At 48.2% G+C, this 13,677-nt stretch overlaps 1 protein-coding gene across 12 annotated transcripts in view; it reads right to left on the reverse strand.

The window, feature by feature from the left end:
• LOC105487634 (putative T-complex protein 10A homolog) overlaps positions 1–13,677 on the reverse strand; it is a 128,568-nt gene that overhangs the window by 111,532 nt on the left and 3,359 nt on the right. For 5 of the 12 annotated variants that reach the window (XM_071096206.1, XM_071096210.1, XM_071096207.1 and 2 more), the window contains 6 exons: positions 10,584–10,721; positions 9,150–9,308; positions 8,549–8,660; positions 6,942–7,042; positions 4,598–5,246; positions 3,689–3,829 (listed from right to left, as the gene is read on the reverse strand). Coding sequence is in view for 7 of the 12 variants with exons in the window: in XM_071096213.1 (XP_070952314.1) it covers positions 5,718–5,966; positions 6,942–7,042; positions 8,549–8,660; positions 9,150–9,308; positions 10,584–10,667 (705 nt within the window). In the remaining 5 variants the exon portion in view is untranslated. The other 7 variants (XM_071096217.1, XM_071096216.1, XM_071096218.1 and 4 more) reach the window with 4 other exon arrangements.

Consider the following 13,677-nt stretch of genomic DNA (forward strand, 5'->3'; position numbering starts at 1 on the left):
ACACAGCTGCACTGGCTGAAATATTAGGACAAAAAGAAAAAGGGTTGGGAACCAGGAACTCGTAGGACAGCCTGAGTCTCAGCAGCTTCAAGGGCCCATCTGGAGGTTTGTTGTGTCACGGAGGAGCAGATGCCCCACAGAGGCCTTGATTCTGCCATTGCAGTGGGCAGATCAGACATCCCACCCACACATCCACTACAAATCCTGAGGAATGCTCAAGCAAATCACAAAAATCCTGGGAAATGAATACCCAAGTTCATGGAAGGGGCCACAAATCCCAGAGGGTGCTGGAACGCAGACCCGAACCTGACCTGCGACTGCCCTGTTGTCCTCTGCAGTCTCCAGGAGGTTTGGCCCTTAGTCGCTCTGCTGGGATAGGATGAAGGGCTTTGTCTGGGAATTGAAACTGCATCCATGCTTAAAGAGGACACTCTCTGAAGGTTAGAGCCCCAAGGAAAGAGGGAACTAGAAAATACCTCCTTGCTGGCAGATGGAGAGCACAAGGAGTGTGGCTGTCTATCTCTGAGCTATTTCCAAAAAATGTGTCACTACCGGGTGACCCTCATTTACCATCAGCAATTGCAGTTCTGCTACCTGTACCTGGAACACCTTAAACTAAGAAGCTAATGTGAAGTGATTCCAGGCTGGTCGTGCCCTGGGCCACCTGGCAGAAGCAAACACAAAGCTTTCTGGATAGTATCTCCCAGACTGGGCCCCATAGGACTGCCACCAACACAAGCTGCCAGCACAAACATAAAATAGGTGAGGGAATGCAACACCATGAGGAAGTACCAGCAGAGACAAGCCAGTGGCAGCCAGCACCACACAGAGCTCTGAGACGGCAAGTATCATGCTACCAGAAACAGATATAAGGCAAATGTTTGTAGAATATTTTAAAAATTAAAAATGAAAGAGAAAAAATTTTTGGTGGATTTGAAAAAGAGCAAATGAAATCAATATAATCTTCAAAATTAAAGCTAAGACCCTAAGACCCAAACCCCACAGCTCACAGACCAAGGGTCTCCCAGCAGCTCCAAACAACATAAATGCTCCAGTCATCAACTGTCCCCGGGTTGTGCCTCGAATTGTCATGTTACTGTGAAGTTTCCCACCATTGTGACCCCCTCTGGTTTCCAATAAACTGGGGAAAAAAAGAGGGGAAGAGCTGCTTTGGAAGAGGACAGTCATCCAAGAGGGGAGGGGAATTATTTAAAAATTAAGGATTCAGAACTAGAAAACCGTGGGAAGTACATGTTCGTTTTGCAGAGGGACCACGGACAGGCATCCACTCTCTCCCGAGCTCTGGGACCCTGGCGGGTCACTGCATGTCTGCATCTATCATGGCAAGAGCATCGCTGCCCGTCAAAGAAAGGCTGAGAGAAGGCAGGAGAGAATAGGAGAGGTGACTTATTTAGAAAAACCACCACACTGAAGTCGAAGGAACTATTTCTGTGCCATTATTTTAAAGGCATTTTTCTCACATGGGAAATTTGTCCAAATGTCAGAAGAAAGCCACAAATGCTCAATTCTGCATCATTCCAATAATGATCAAGTCCAAGCTCTGGCTCCTTGCTGGGGTTGAGGTTCCCTTAGGAGACCAGAGAGGTTTGAAGGGAATGGAGGTGCCCTCAGGAGACCTGGGGAGGTGCACACTCACTAGCCTGCAGTGGCCATTACCTCTGACTACGCAAAAGGTTGGAACACGAGGATGTCCTTCCAAGACCTGTGCCAGGCCCTTTTCTCTCCCACTGACTCATCCTCACCTCATCAATTCTTAAATTGTCACACTCTGACTCTCTACACCTGCACGTCTGGCTAAGAAATAGCTATTTCCTACTCTAAAGTGACAGAAACCCAGACCTCACAATGAAAGGCTGGGGCAGGCTATGAGATCAGTATCACAGATTCCTCCACTGGGCCGTGGTATAACACAGGCCACCGTCTAAAGGGGGTCATCCAAGCTCTCCTTGTTTGCATTTCCCTGTGAAAAAGGGAGCATGCGAGTTAGTTCAGGTTGGTGGAAGAGCACGTGATGGGCACACCACGCCTGTGTCCACACTCAGGGCTTCTAGCATCCACCCTCAGGAAGGGTTGAGAAGCTCAGCTGGGATAAAAATCACAGAGCCACAAATAGGCACCTCTCATTAAAGCAAGTAACACAAAAACCAGAGACGCGCTCTGCAGTCTCTTGGAACTCCTGGACCCTGTGCCTCTAAATTTGTACCCAAAGCTTGGCTAACAACAGGGAAATTGATCATTCTAAAGAAGGAAATGTTTAGAATACAATTTGGTAATGTGTGGGTACTAAGAGACTATTCTCAATGCACTACAAGCCCTGCCCTAACCTCCCTTATGTCACCTTATTTACAATCTGTTTTGTAAATTACCCAGGTTTTCTTCAGTTAGAATCAAGTTATACCCTGGATTATCTGTACAAAAGTGTTACCACCCTGGAGACCTTGACTGGAAACCCTCCAGACTCCTCAACGTCTGTGTTTTCCGTCTGTGACCCCTGGACACACAGAGACATGTAGTGGGAACCAGGGGTCACAGTGTCTTCACAGCTCCTCAGCATCAAGTGGGCCCCAACTACTGTCATCTGCGGCTTTTCTTCCACAAACACCTCATGGGCTTTGACCAGTGAAGATCGTCATGGTAGCAGCAGCTGTCAACTGCTGAGTACTTGCTGTGTGCCAAGCAATACATGCATGGCATAACTTTGGTCCTTATAATAACCTACAAGGGGCTTTCCCAGCCTCAGAACTATTGACAATTTGGGCAGGATAACTTTGTGGGGTTGGGGGGGCTCTCCTGGGCATTGGGATGTTTAACAACATCCCCAGGCCCCACTATCTAGATGCCAGTAGCACCCACACCACCCCCAGTTGTGACAACCAAATATGTCTCCAGACATTGCAAATGCCCTCAAGGCAGGGAGAATAATTGCCCCCAGTTGAGAAGAAGACCTGGGAATATTTCCTGATTTTTTTCGATGCAGAAATTGATGAGATCAATTAATTGGCTGGTGTTGGCACAGCTGGTCTGGCAGAGCTGCGAGTCGGCCAAGCCTGTGAACCCCAAGTCCATGCTTTCTGCTCCACCTGCGAGGTGGCTGCCGGGCACAGTGCCTCCTCCCGGCTGTAAAAACCATCTCCCTGGATCTCACCTCCAGCTTGTACCAGGGATTAGCTCCTGACTCTAACTTTGTTGCAATACTAATGCTAGTTCTACAATCAATGCACATTTACTAAGTGTTTGCCATTGTGTTTCTAGAGAGTTCTGCAGAAGAGACTTTATTTAGTAGACTATGTTAGTTAACTTCCATAGCCATCTGTTGAGTTAGTTCGTAATTATCCACCACATTTTGCAGTGGTTTAGAAAAGCTGAAAACAATGACTGAACTCAGAGCCAGGAGGGGTGCTGGTGCACTCTTGTGTCACCACGCAGATCGGAGGGTCTTGACAACAGGGTCTTACTCGCCTGAGTGCACCGAGGAAGCAGAACAGCCAGGCTAACACACAGGCTTGCCCGACTCCACAGCCTGTGCTCTGCCTGTTCCCCCTCAACCCATCCTGAACACCCAGAGGAAAGGGGTATGGGACGTGCAAAATCGTTCCTAATAACTGAGTTAGTTTTGATTTCTTTAAAAAAAAGACTCTTTAAAAAAAAAAAGATCCATTGTACACACCACTCTCTGATCGGGTTTGACCTTCTTCACGTTGCCGTTAGAAAACCGGATGATGGTCGTCTTTTTATCCATGCTCGGGTCCTTCTGGCTGGTGTCGGGGAAGGTGGTGATGGCACAACCTTCGCTCGGTGCCCGTCCTACCTTCATGGAAACACAAAAACTCCAAGATGAAAAATGATGTAAAGCCTGATTATTGTGGTTTCATTTTTTTTTCTCCTATTCAGAATTGTTATATGATTATCGCCTACATAGCATTCTTGACACCAGCTGTGATATTTCCCCCCAGATTGTACTAACGGAATAGATCAGGTCCAAATTCCCATCCATGAGTGTGGTTATCAGTAATGAATAAGTGCTACAATCTGTCCCACAAACATCCGTCTTTTATGAGCTTGTGTCACACAGTGGCCATCAGTCTAGATCATCCATGGCTGGTGACTTGGTGAGTTTAGAATCCTGGGCCATAGGAATTGTGGTAATTACTATGTAAAAATTACTCTTGGCACCTTTTTCTTTCCTTTTCATCCCATTCTTCTGATCTGTATGCTCCTACGGCCCATCCCAAAGATGTATTGATTCTCATTAACTATCAGCAAATATTATATAACCTCATATGCATAATGCTTGACAAGGAATGTAGAAAGAATATCTTTGTCTTCGCATTGAAAATATTACTCGTGAAAATTAGCAAAAGAAAATATCTGAGAGAAATAGTCTCAAGATCTGGGGAGATAAGATAAGTGCATTTGAAAATTCCAAATGGCAAAATGTGTTTTCGTTATTTATATCACACTGTCACTCTTAACCATAGCTCAGAAATATAGGCGTTAATTCAGCTGAGAAAACACAAAGGGAATAAAAGCGAATGCTTGACTGCTTAAACTGTCTTCAACCATCCACCAAACAAACCTTGACGGTGTGCGCCACCTGCTGGCCGGGACAGCAGCCTCCTATTTGATGGGGTTTGAACCAAGACGACTCCTTCACCTACTCTCAAACCAACTCGGTGAATGAAGCAAGGATGTGTTCAGTTCTGTATCCGAAGGTGAATTTTTAACCAACACTAAAAACTCCAGCATCGTTTAAAGAATCAGAAGTAATAAAGCACAAATAATTTTTAAAACGTTCCACATGAAAAGAATCATACAATCTATTTTGGAGTTTATATTATTAAAAGAAGCAAAACACGGAAAGAACTTTGGCATATCCAGTGCAAGATACACAAGAAGTAGAGGCAAGATGAGTCATGAGAAGAGGAACATGATGAAGACCTGGGAGGGAGGGTGGGGGAGCCACGGACATAGGGGCAGGCAGAGGTGGGAGACCATTGGTTGTGGGGAGAAGGGAAGGATGGCACTAGCAGAGGGCACAGCACGTTACCTAGTTTTTATGTCCTCACCTTTACAGTTTCATGAGCTTGAGTGATTGATTCCTCCATGCACTTAGCCAAGGAGGAACATCACTTATGTCTCATGGACCTACCTATGGAGACGGCAAGATCAGGTACTCAAATGATGTGGGTTTCCTTTTCCCCTGACGAACCACTACAGCCACTGCACTAAAGACAAAAGCATTTCAGTGAATTCAAACTGTTACTGCAAGTAGCATTCCCTGTTGCTCACTTGTCCAAATGCTTTATGCGCTTGCAAGACATAAATTCGCCTTCACTGAGGCAGAGTTCACTCGGCAAAGCAAGCATGAGGCCGACTTCCAGTTTCTAACAGACCAACAAGAGGTGCGAGATGAATGACCTGTCGAGCTGAAGAAGCAGCAATGATGTGCTGCCCCAAGCAGGACTGGGTCTCCTCAGAGCTCACAAAACACCGTGGCTGCAGCCTCAGCCGGTGCCTCTTCTAACCCCTTCCTGAGTCAATGCCGACCACCGCCACTCTGACGTGTCTGGAACTGACGTGTTCCGGAACTGAGCTCTCCTCAAGGGCTAAAATGTGGCTGGAAGATACTTGAGGCTATAGTTTTGGGGAATTTTTAAGTATTTAAAACAAATTTTCCTCCTGAAAAGTGTATTGCTTTATTTGCTGGAAATAAACTGGCAGTCAACAATGCTAGAAATGTCTGGCCTCCAGGTCAGGGCCCCGTGGCCTGTCTGGAGGGAGCGGCATGCAGAGCTCCTGGAAATTGACTCAGGGAAACCGGACCACCGGCTGCCATCTGCCTTGCCATTTGGATGTCGTTTTTCTTCCTGTATTTCCTCCTTTTTCATCTTAGTGTCCATGGCCTGTGCTGTTTCTAGGGAAGGGGGTGGGTTTACAGGAAGATTCTGCAGAAAGAGCATAATCCTAGTCTCCCGTGGTCTCCATGAACACTGCAGTATGAGGTGGGAGAAATGCACCTCGCCCTGGCATTTTGCAGCCTCTGCCTCTAAGTCGGTGGGCGCAGCTGAGCCCCAGACAATCAGCACCAGGACTTTGGACTATGTTTTGTGTTTTACTAAAGTGCTTGTCTCCTACTTGTATGTTTTATTAAAGTGCTTATCTCATACTTGTATGTTTGCCCTGGGGCCAGGGTGGCCACAGTGACAACTGCCCCATTCAACACGTGATACAAACAACACACAGACACCACCTGCCGTGGCTACCGCCCTTTCTAAATGCAGATCATTAGCCCTGAGGCTTCCAGGTGAACTCATTAGCTGGACCTCCAAACAAAACAAAACCCTAAGAAAGATGTTCCTACCCATCCCCCAACTGAAGATGTCGGAAAGGGCAGAACAGAATGTGGGCTTCTGCCAGGTGCCTACTTTTACATCATATGTAAGTTCACAGCCCAAATTTCCTGCCATAGAGAAAATAATTTCATTTTACAGACACTTTTTTGTAAAATATAGCATGTTACAAGTGGACCACTAGCTAGGGCTTAGAAGTATGTTTGCTATTCTTGCCTTCCAGTCTATTAATGTCAACTGAAAACTGTAAATCAAAATGATAAAAAATGAAATTTTGACACGGGGAACTCATAAGTCATGAAAAATATTAATCTTGTTTGACTATGTGCTAAACGCAACCAACTTAAAGCTTTAAAAGAAAGTCTCTGTTTGAAAGGCTGAACCTCAGGAAATAAAGAGACATTTAGAATCATCTTAATTTTCTGTTCTTGTCGAGAAGATGGGAAGATGCAACCTTCTCTTGACACCCGCTCTGAATCTCACTTCCCCAGGACGAAAAGGTCACCTCCTCAGGTCTCCCTGAGGGGAGCTGGGCCGGCCACCCTCGCAGAAGCCACTCAGCTCACCTACCTGCAGCTCTTCAATGTTTGGGGAAGAACCGGTCAACTCGTCAGCTTCAACGTGGCTGAGAAATCTGCCTTCAGAACTCTCTAAGACTGATGAGCTTCTGTCTAAAATGCAAAAAGTTAAATTTAGAAGGACAGTGCATATATATTGTGGAAATATCATTATTCTAATGCAATTGCTAAGTGAACGGGTGAACAGGTTCTCTCTTGTTCATGAGATCACTATACACATGTCAGGTCAGTTCAACAACAGGTGATCCTGTAAGGAACATTACTTCTTTAATGAATACACTCAGTCAGTATTTCTTGGGCCTCGCTCTCTTTCGAGTATTCTGATGGATCAGGTGATTCATGGATGGAAAGGCACTGCCTCGGCCCTGAAGCTTCTCCCGGTACTGCGGGAGGCAGACACAGGAGAGAAAAGCCGGATCCCTGTGCCACTGGCTTACGGGACCTACGAAGGGACAGGGCCGTGGTGAAGGAGCATCACAGGCTTCCAGGAGAGCCAGGGATCAGCGGGGGCTTCCCCAGGGTGGCCTCACTGGCAGCTGAGATGATGCCTGGAGGTTGCGGAGGTGCCAGCAGGTATGTGGGAGACAAGGCCTCCCGTTCTGCCCGGCACCAGCAAGTAAACTAATGTCTTTTCCGGGCACCTAAAGGGAAAGGGGCGGCAGGAACAAGGTGGCCAGGCTGGTGCAGACCCGATGGGAAGGGCTTCCCTGCCCTGCAGAGGAGCACAGAGGGTACTGTGAGGGCACGCAGAGCCTGGGGTGGTCTGAAGCGGACAGATGGCACCAGCCTCACCTCTACGAAGCTCCCTGCAGAGGCCATGAAGCAGCCTGGGGGACAGAAGGCCTAGGGAGCAGACCTGGGAAGAAAACAGGGTTGGGCTCTGCCCTGCAGAGCCACCCAGGCCTGGGCCAAGGATGGGAAGGAGTCCAGGTGCCAGGCAGCCCAGGGGATGTGGTGCCCACGGGGTTGGGCTGTGTTGTGCATAAGGACCACACCTGAGGCTTGCCCACTACAAGGCCTCTGTTTCTTTACCAAGATAGGTTCCTGCGGGATTCGTGAAGCTGCTATGGCCATTTTCTGGCAGCAACGTGAGGAAGGAATTCTTTCCCGACTCTCCCAGGGGCACTCTTGGCTCCTCCTGCTGGGACCCCTGATGCAGAAAGCACCCACGGCTGCATGGACAGAGCTGGGGCTTGGGAAAGGGGCCAGGCAGGTGCCAGATGAGAGGGCACTCCATCAGGGTGGCAGCAATGCCATGCGCAGGCAAACAGAGAAAACGGAACAGAGCCCCTGAGGCCTCCCAGGCCCAGCCTTCTGCTAGGAGTGTGCTCAGGGGGAAGCGGCCAGTAGGATTCGGAATCTCCAGCCACAGGCCCTGGAGACCAGCACGTGGGCTGTGTGTGGGGTGGCAGTTGGGGGTGTCGGCAAGACTCCCAGGTGAGGACCCAATGAGGGAATCAGACAAAAAGTGGCCAGAAATTAGGCAGCTCCATGAAGGACATGTCCTTGCTATAGTAGGATGTTCTACTCACGCGTATCGACAAGAAAGCCCCACATTTTACAGGAAGCATGGAAACAGGAGTCCCCGACCCTGCTCACCAGCTCCTCCAGCTGCTGCCGTCTGCTCCTGCAGCGTGGCGGCCTGGGAAGCCTGCACTGGTGATTTTCTGCCACTGGAGTTCTGTGGACTTCGGGAAGATGGGTGCATAACCTGGGGCAACGACAGTCAGAGGCCCCCCTTGTCACAAGGTCCCTGCAGCCGGCAATGCCTCGTGCCCAAAGGCTGGGAGCATGAAGCCATCTTCAGCCATCCACAGTTTCCAGCAAGAACCCAGGGCTCACCCAACAGCCCTGCACTCCACACTACAAGGTAGGTCAATTCTTTTAAAGACTCTGCAGAAATGTACCAACTCCAGAGCTCGAGAAAGCAATTGATTTTTCAAACCCAATTCAAGTTGTTCAGTTTTTTAGCATTAAAGACATGTCTGAAGAAATTCAAGGTTTTATCTATAGAAACATATTTAGGTTAATAAATAATGTTATTTATTTATATTAATACATAAATTAAAACATAATTAGGTTAATACTAGGTCTATTTTGAATACCAAATTGAGTACTCTTAATAGACCTAAGTGGAAGTTTATCTGAATCTGAATTTTCCATGCGGCCAGTGTAGAGTGACCCAGGTTTCCAAAGTCACCTTTCCGTCTTCAGACACACCCCGTCTTTCTGCACCGGAAGTCGGCCTTCCAGTGGGTGTCGGATTTCCGTCTTGATGTCTCCCGGGAGGACCTTTCTCTCTATCTTCCTGTGGTGGTGTTTTCCCCAAGCTAATTCTTTCTGTCTTTAAACTCATTGGCTGAAAATAAATGTGGGAATATTTTTGCATTAGTAACCATCATATTATTTTAAAATGTTAAGCAACACATCACACCAGCTACCACAGAATCTAGATGATTCTACCCCCGTTTCCTACAGAAGGACACACGAGGCATCCACGCTTGGTGTCTCTCATTCCCCATTTTACATTTTACACTTTACATTCCACGCTCTTGAGGAATTCAGGAACTGTATGGCTGATATTGTAGAATAAAGTCAACAGTGAAATAAAGTGTTTGAAACTCAATTCAAAAATGCATAATGAAAATAATGTTCTACCTTTTCTGCTGTTTAAAAATTCATGGTTTCGAGGCGTGGATAAGCCACCCATTCAGTTATCTATTTACTCGTACATTGCCCGGCACACGTGTGATTAACTCAGGTCAATGAGGGAGTGTGAGAGGAGTCCACATCTCACAGGAGGCTGGACATATGCAGTCCATCCTGAGACTTTTGATGTTTTGTACTCATAGGATCTGAAAAGGCTATTTTCCTACTTGTGACAAATGCTTGGAGTAGATCTGATCTTCCTTCAGGGAATAAAGTATTATCTGCTCAGCAGTTGCTTTGGGAAAGAATGCGAGGGGATAAATCATCTTCAGGAGTTGGGGGGCTGTCTTCTCCATCCACATCAACTAGTTTCAGTTGTTGGCTGAGGACTCACGAGATTTCCTCCCAAGTGTGAGGGTGACACAAAGCTGGGACGGGAAGAGACACACTGGCCAGCAGAATGTTCTAAAGAGGAGCTAATTTTAACAAGGAAAAATGTGATGGAGACAAAATAGCATCCTGCACTGTGGCTCCCAAGCAAGCAGCACAGCCCCCATTCTGAGGGGTCCACGCTGACAAGCAGCAGGTGCAAGACCGCAGTGCAGAAGCAGGGAGCTCAGGAGGCTGTGAGCCCCAAGACACATGGGCCACGGCGTGTGGAGAGAGCACCATGCATGTCACTTCCGTGGGTGGCATCCACGGAAGCAAAGCCCTGAGTCCACTTGGCCCCAGCCAGACACTTGCTGCTGTGAGTGCTCAGAGGGAAGCCGCTGGGAGGACTTGGAATCCGCTCTACAGCGGAAGTGCTGTGGGTTAGGATCTTGTTTGAAAGGCACGCACCCGGGTCCTTAGAAGAACGCGGGACTCCAGGGAGCACCATGCTCGCCCAGGGAGGTGAGATTGTGTGGTGAGGAGCTGACGGGGTGTGTGTGTTTGCGTCCAGAACCTCTGCTGCTCTTTATAGATGATAAGCATGAAGGGTCACCTTTGAAGGAGTTAAGCTGTTAGATGACGACCTTTGTCTCAGGACAATGGCACTCTGACTCTTGTGGCAAATGTGTTTGGGCATCGTCTCCTCATCAAATGACAGAGATGAAATTTTTCCAAAAGCAGATTCCCATGCCTAAAAGACAAAATGCAGGGAAAATGTTCACATTTTCGAAGGGAAAATAAATTCAAATTTTAATACAATCAAAAATAATTGGAATGTCCTAGAAAATATTAGGGTACAAGGTGGGGGGACTTGGACTGGGTTTTCCCCCTAACATGTTGATAAGAACACAAACCCTCACCCAGCGTTTGTGAAGGAACCTTTGCGGAGCCCATGTTTGCTTTGTGTTTCTTATTGTGGTTCCCTGTTTCAAAATGATCACAGGCTCCCAAAGGCCACAGAATCAACAATACCCAACATATCTTCCTTTAGACTCCTGTGTCTTCAACGGGGAATGTGGTAACGGAGGAGGAAAATGTGATGCTCATTCTAGTGTTGTCTTTACAACTTGTCTAAGATTCGAAATGCAAATTCCCAACTTTCCCTGTTACCAGCAGACTGACCTGAACAGCATGATCCTTCAGGTGGGAGGAGGTGTGTTCGGTCTGGAATGTCTAATTATCCCCCGCTGTCCCCTCTGAGGAGGAGGAGGGAGTGAGAAGGGGAGAGGGTTGCTATGAATGAACCCTTAATACCAGATCCGGAGTGGCTCACCCACACAGCCGTGCCCGCGTTCCGTGGGTGCTCGTGCCTCAGCCTTTTAGATACTCAGTCCCTAAAACTGCGACTACACACAGATACACCTACGCATATTTGAAGTGTGGGATTCACATGTCCCGTCCTCTTTCTTCACATCAGGTCTGCTCTTGTGAGCATAGATCCTCTTCTCATAAACAGCCCCATGGTGGCCAGTACGATGCACAGAATCAAAAACATTTGGAAATTCACCAAACTCCAGTCTCGAAATAAGAGAATGATCAAAACTGCAGGGAGTGTGAAGACAGAATGAGACTTCATTGACTCTTGGGGTTATTGTTATGGTAACATTTCGACCAACATACAATGATGCAAATGGGGCAGTAGATGCTATTTTTTAGGAACTGGCATACAGTATACGCAGCGAAAAAAGTCCCTGTGGGTCTTTTCAGGGTCTCCCCACAGAAGGCAAACAATCCCGGCCAGTATTTGTGGCAATTTCCCCCTCTCTACCTCTGATGGAGGAACAGCCTGCCCGGCTTCCACTCTTCCTTCCACCGAAGGACTGGGTGCTTTGCTGTGCTGAGAGGCTAAACCCGCTTTCTTTCTGAGGCAACAGAAGCCATCTCCATGGAGAAAAAGCTCTCGCAGAGCTCCCGAAGAGTGGGAGTAACTTCCAAGATTTCCCGTAATTTCTTGTAGAGGAATTTGTGGCTGTTCTTGCCATGCTGGGAGAACCGACCACAGAGCAAGCTCCTCTGGAATGTATTCCGTGGGTGCCTGTGTGTATGTGTGTGTGTGTATGTGTGTGTGTATGTGTGCGTGTGTGTATGTGCGTGTGTGTGCGGGTGTGCGTGTGTGCATGCGTGCATGCGTGTGCACGTGTGTGCGTGTGTGCATGCGTGTGCGTGTGTGCATGCGTGTGCGTGTGTGCATGTGCATGCGTGTGCATGCGTGTGTGCGTGGGTGCGTGTGTGCATGCGTGTGTGTGCGCGTGTGTGTGTATGTGTGTGAGAGAGTGTGTGTGTGTGCATGTGTTGTAATCACTGTGCCGTATAGGAACTATTCTAAGTCCTGGAAGTACCGATTTAAAAGTTCACACCATAAGTGCAGATAGGAAATGTTAGTACTTTTCTTAACCCACTGAGAAACATCTCCACTTACATTTGGAGGGTGTTCACATGGTTCCATGTGTCGTTACCTGTACATACAATTTTAATGATTCAAGCTGTTTGGACCCATGTGCGGGAAACAGAGCCCAGACAAGGCAGTGGTAACGCTGGCCACATTCACACTCTCTTAGGCTCGGTCTTTGAGCCACATGTGATCAAACTCGAAAGCTCAGTGTTCTATAAAGGCAGGCAGGTGCTGGGAGGCACTGACTACTTCAGCATGAGAATGCTGGTTCTTCCTTTGGGAGAGAGCAGGGCAGTGACACGGGACGGGGGCAGGAAAGTCCTGGGTAGAGAAGGGCAGGTCCCTGGCTAGGGCTCCGCCCCCGGGCCTGTGCCCATGGACCCAGGCATTTCTGCTTTTGTGCCCCAAAACCCTGGCCCACCACACTCCCATATTATGCCTATAAAAATCCCAAGACCCTAGCGGGCAGAGACACAAGTGGCTGGCCTCAAAAGGAACACATTGGCAGATGCCAGCAAGCCATTGACTGGCTGAATGACACCGAGATTGGTCAGGGCAGTCAGAGGAGAGCACGGCCGCTGGGCAGCCCAACTCCATGGGAAAACCACCTTCCCACTCCATCTCCATTCTGGCTCCCCCGTCTGCTGAGAGCTACCATCACCCAGTAAAAATCCTTGCACCCATCCTCCAAGCCCACATGTGATCTTATTTTTCCAGTACACCAAAGCAAGAACCCAGGATACAGAAAGCCCTCTGTCCTAGTGATAGGGCAGAGGGTCTAACTGAGCTGATAAACACAAGCCGCCTACAGACAGCTAAACTGAAAGAGCGCCCTGTAACACACGCCCACTGGGGCTTCAGCTGTAAACATTCACCCCAGACACTGCCGTGGGGTCAGAGCTGCACAGCCTGCCGGTCTCTACACTCCCCTGGAGGTTTGAGCAGTGGGACACTGAGGAAGTGAGCCACACCCGCATCGCACACCCTGTGAGGAGGACAAGGGAACTTTTCCCATTTCAACAGGTCTCTATTGCATTCTACACAGCTGTCCTAGTGGATGAACAGAAGGACACCAGGCCCCTGAGCTGTCTCTGGAGTCAGTCTGGGTTCGAATCCCAGCTCTGCATTCTCCAGCCCATGACTGTGATGGAGTTAGTAATAATATCCATTTCATAGGGTCGTCGTAGAGAGTAAGACGGTAAAGCTCCCTACCTAGCCCATGTAAAGTCCACAGTAAGGGTCTGCTGCTGTTGCC

Source organism: Macaca nemestrina, chromosome 5 (assembly GCF_043159975.1).
Source record: "Macaca nemestrina isolate mMacNem1 chromosome 5, mMacNem.hap1, whole genome shotgun sequence".
In the NCBI taxonomy this organism is placed as follows: Eukaryota; Metazoa; Chordata; class Mammalia; order Primates; family Cercopithecidae; genus Macaca; species Macaca nemestrina.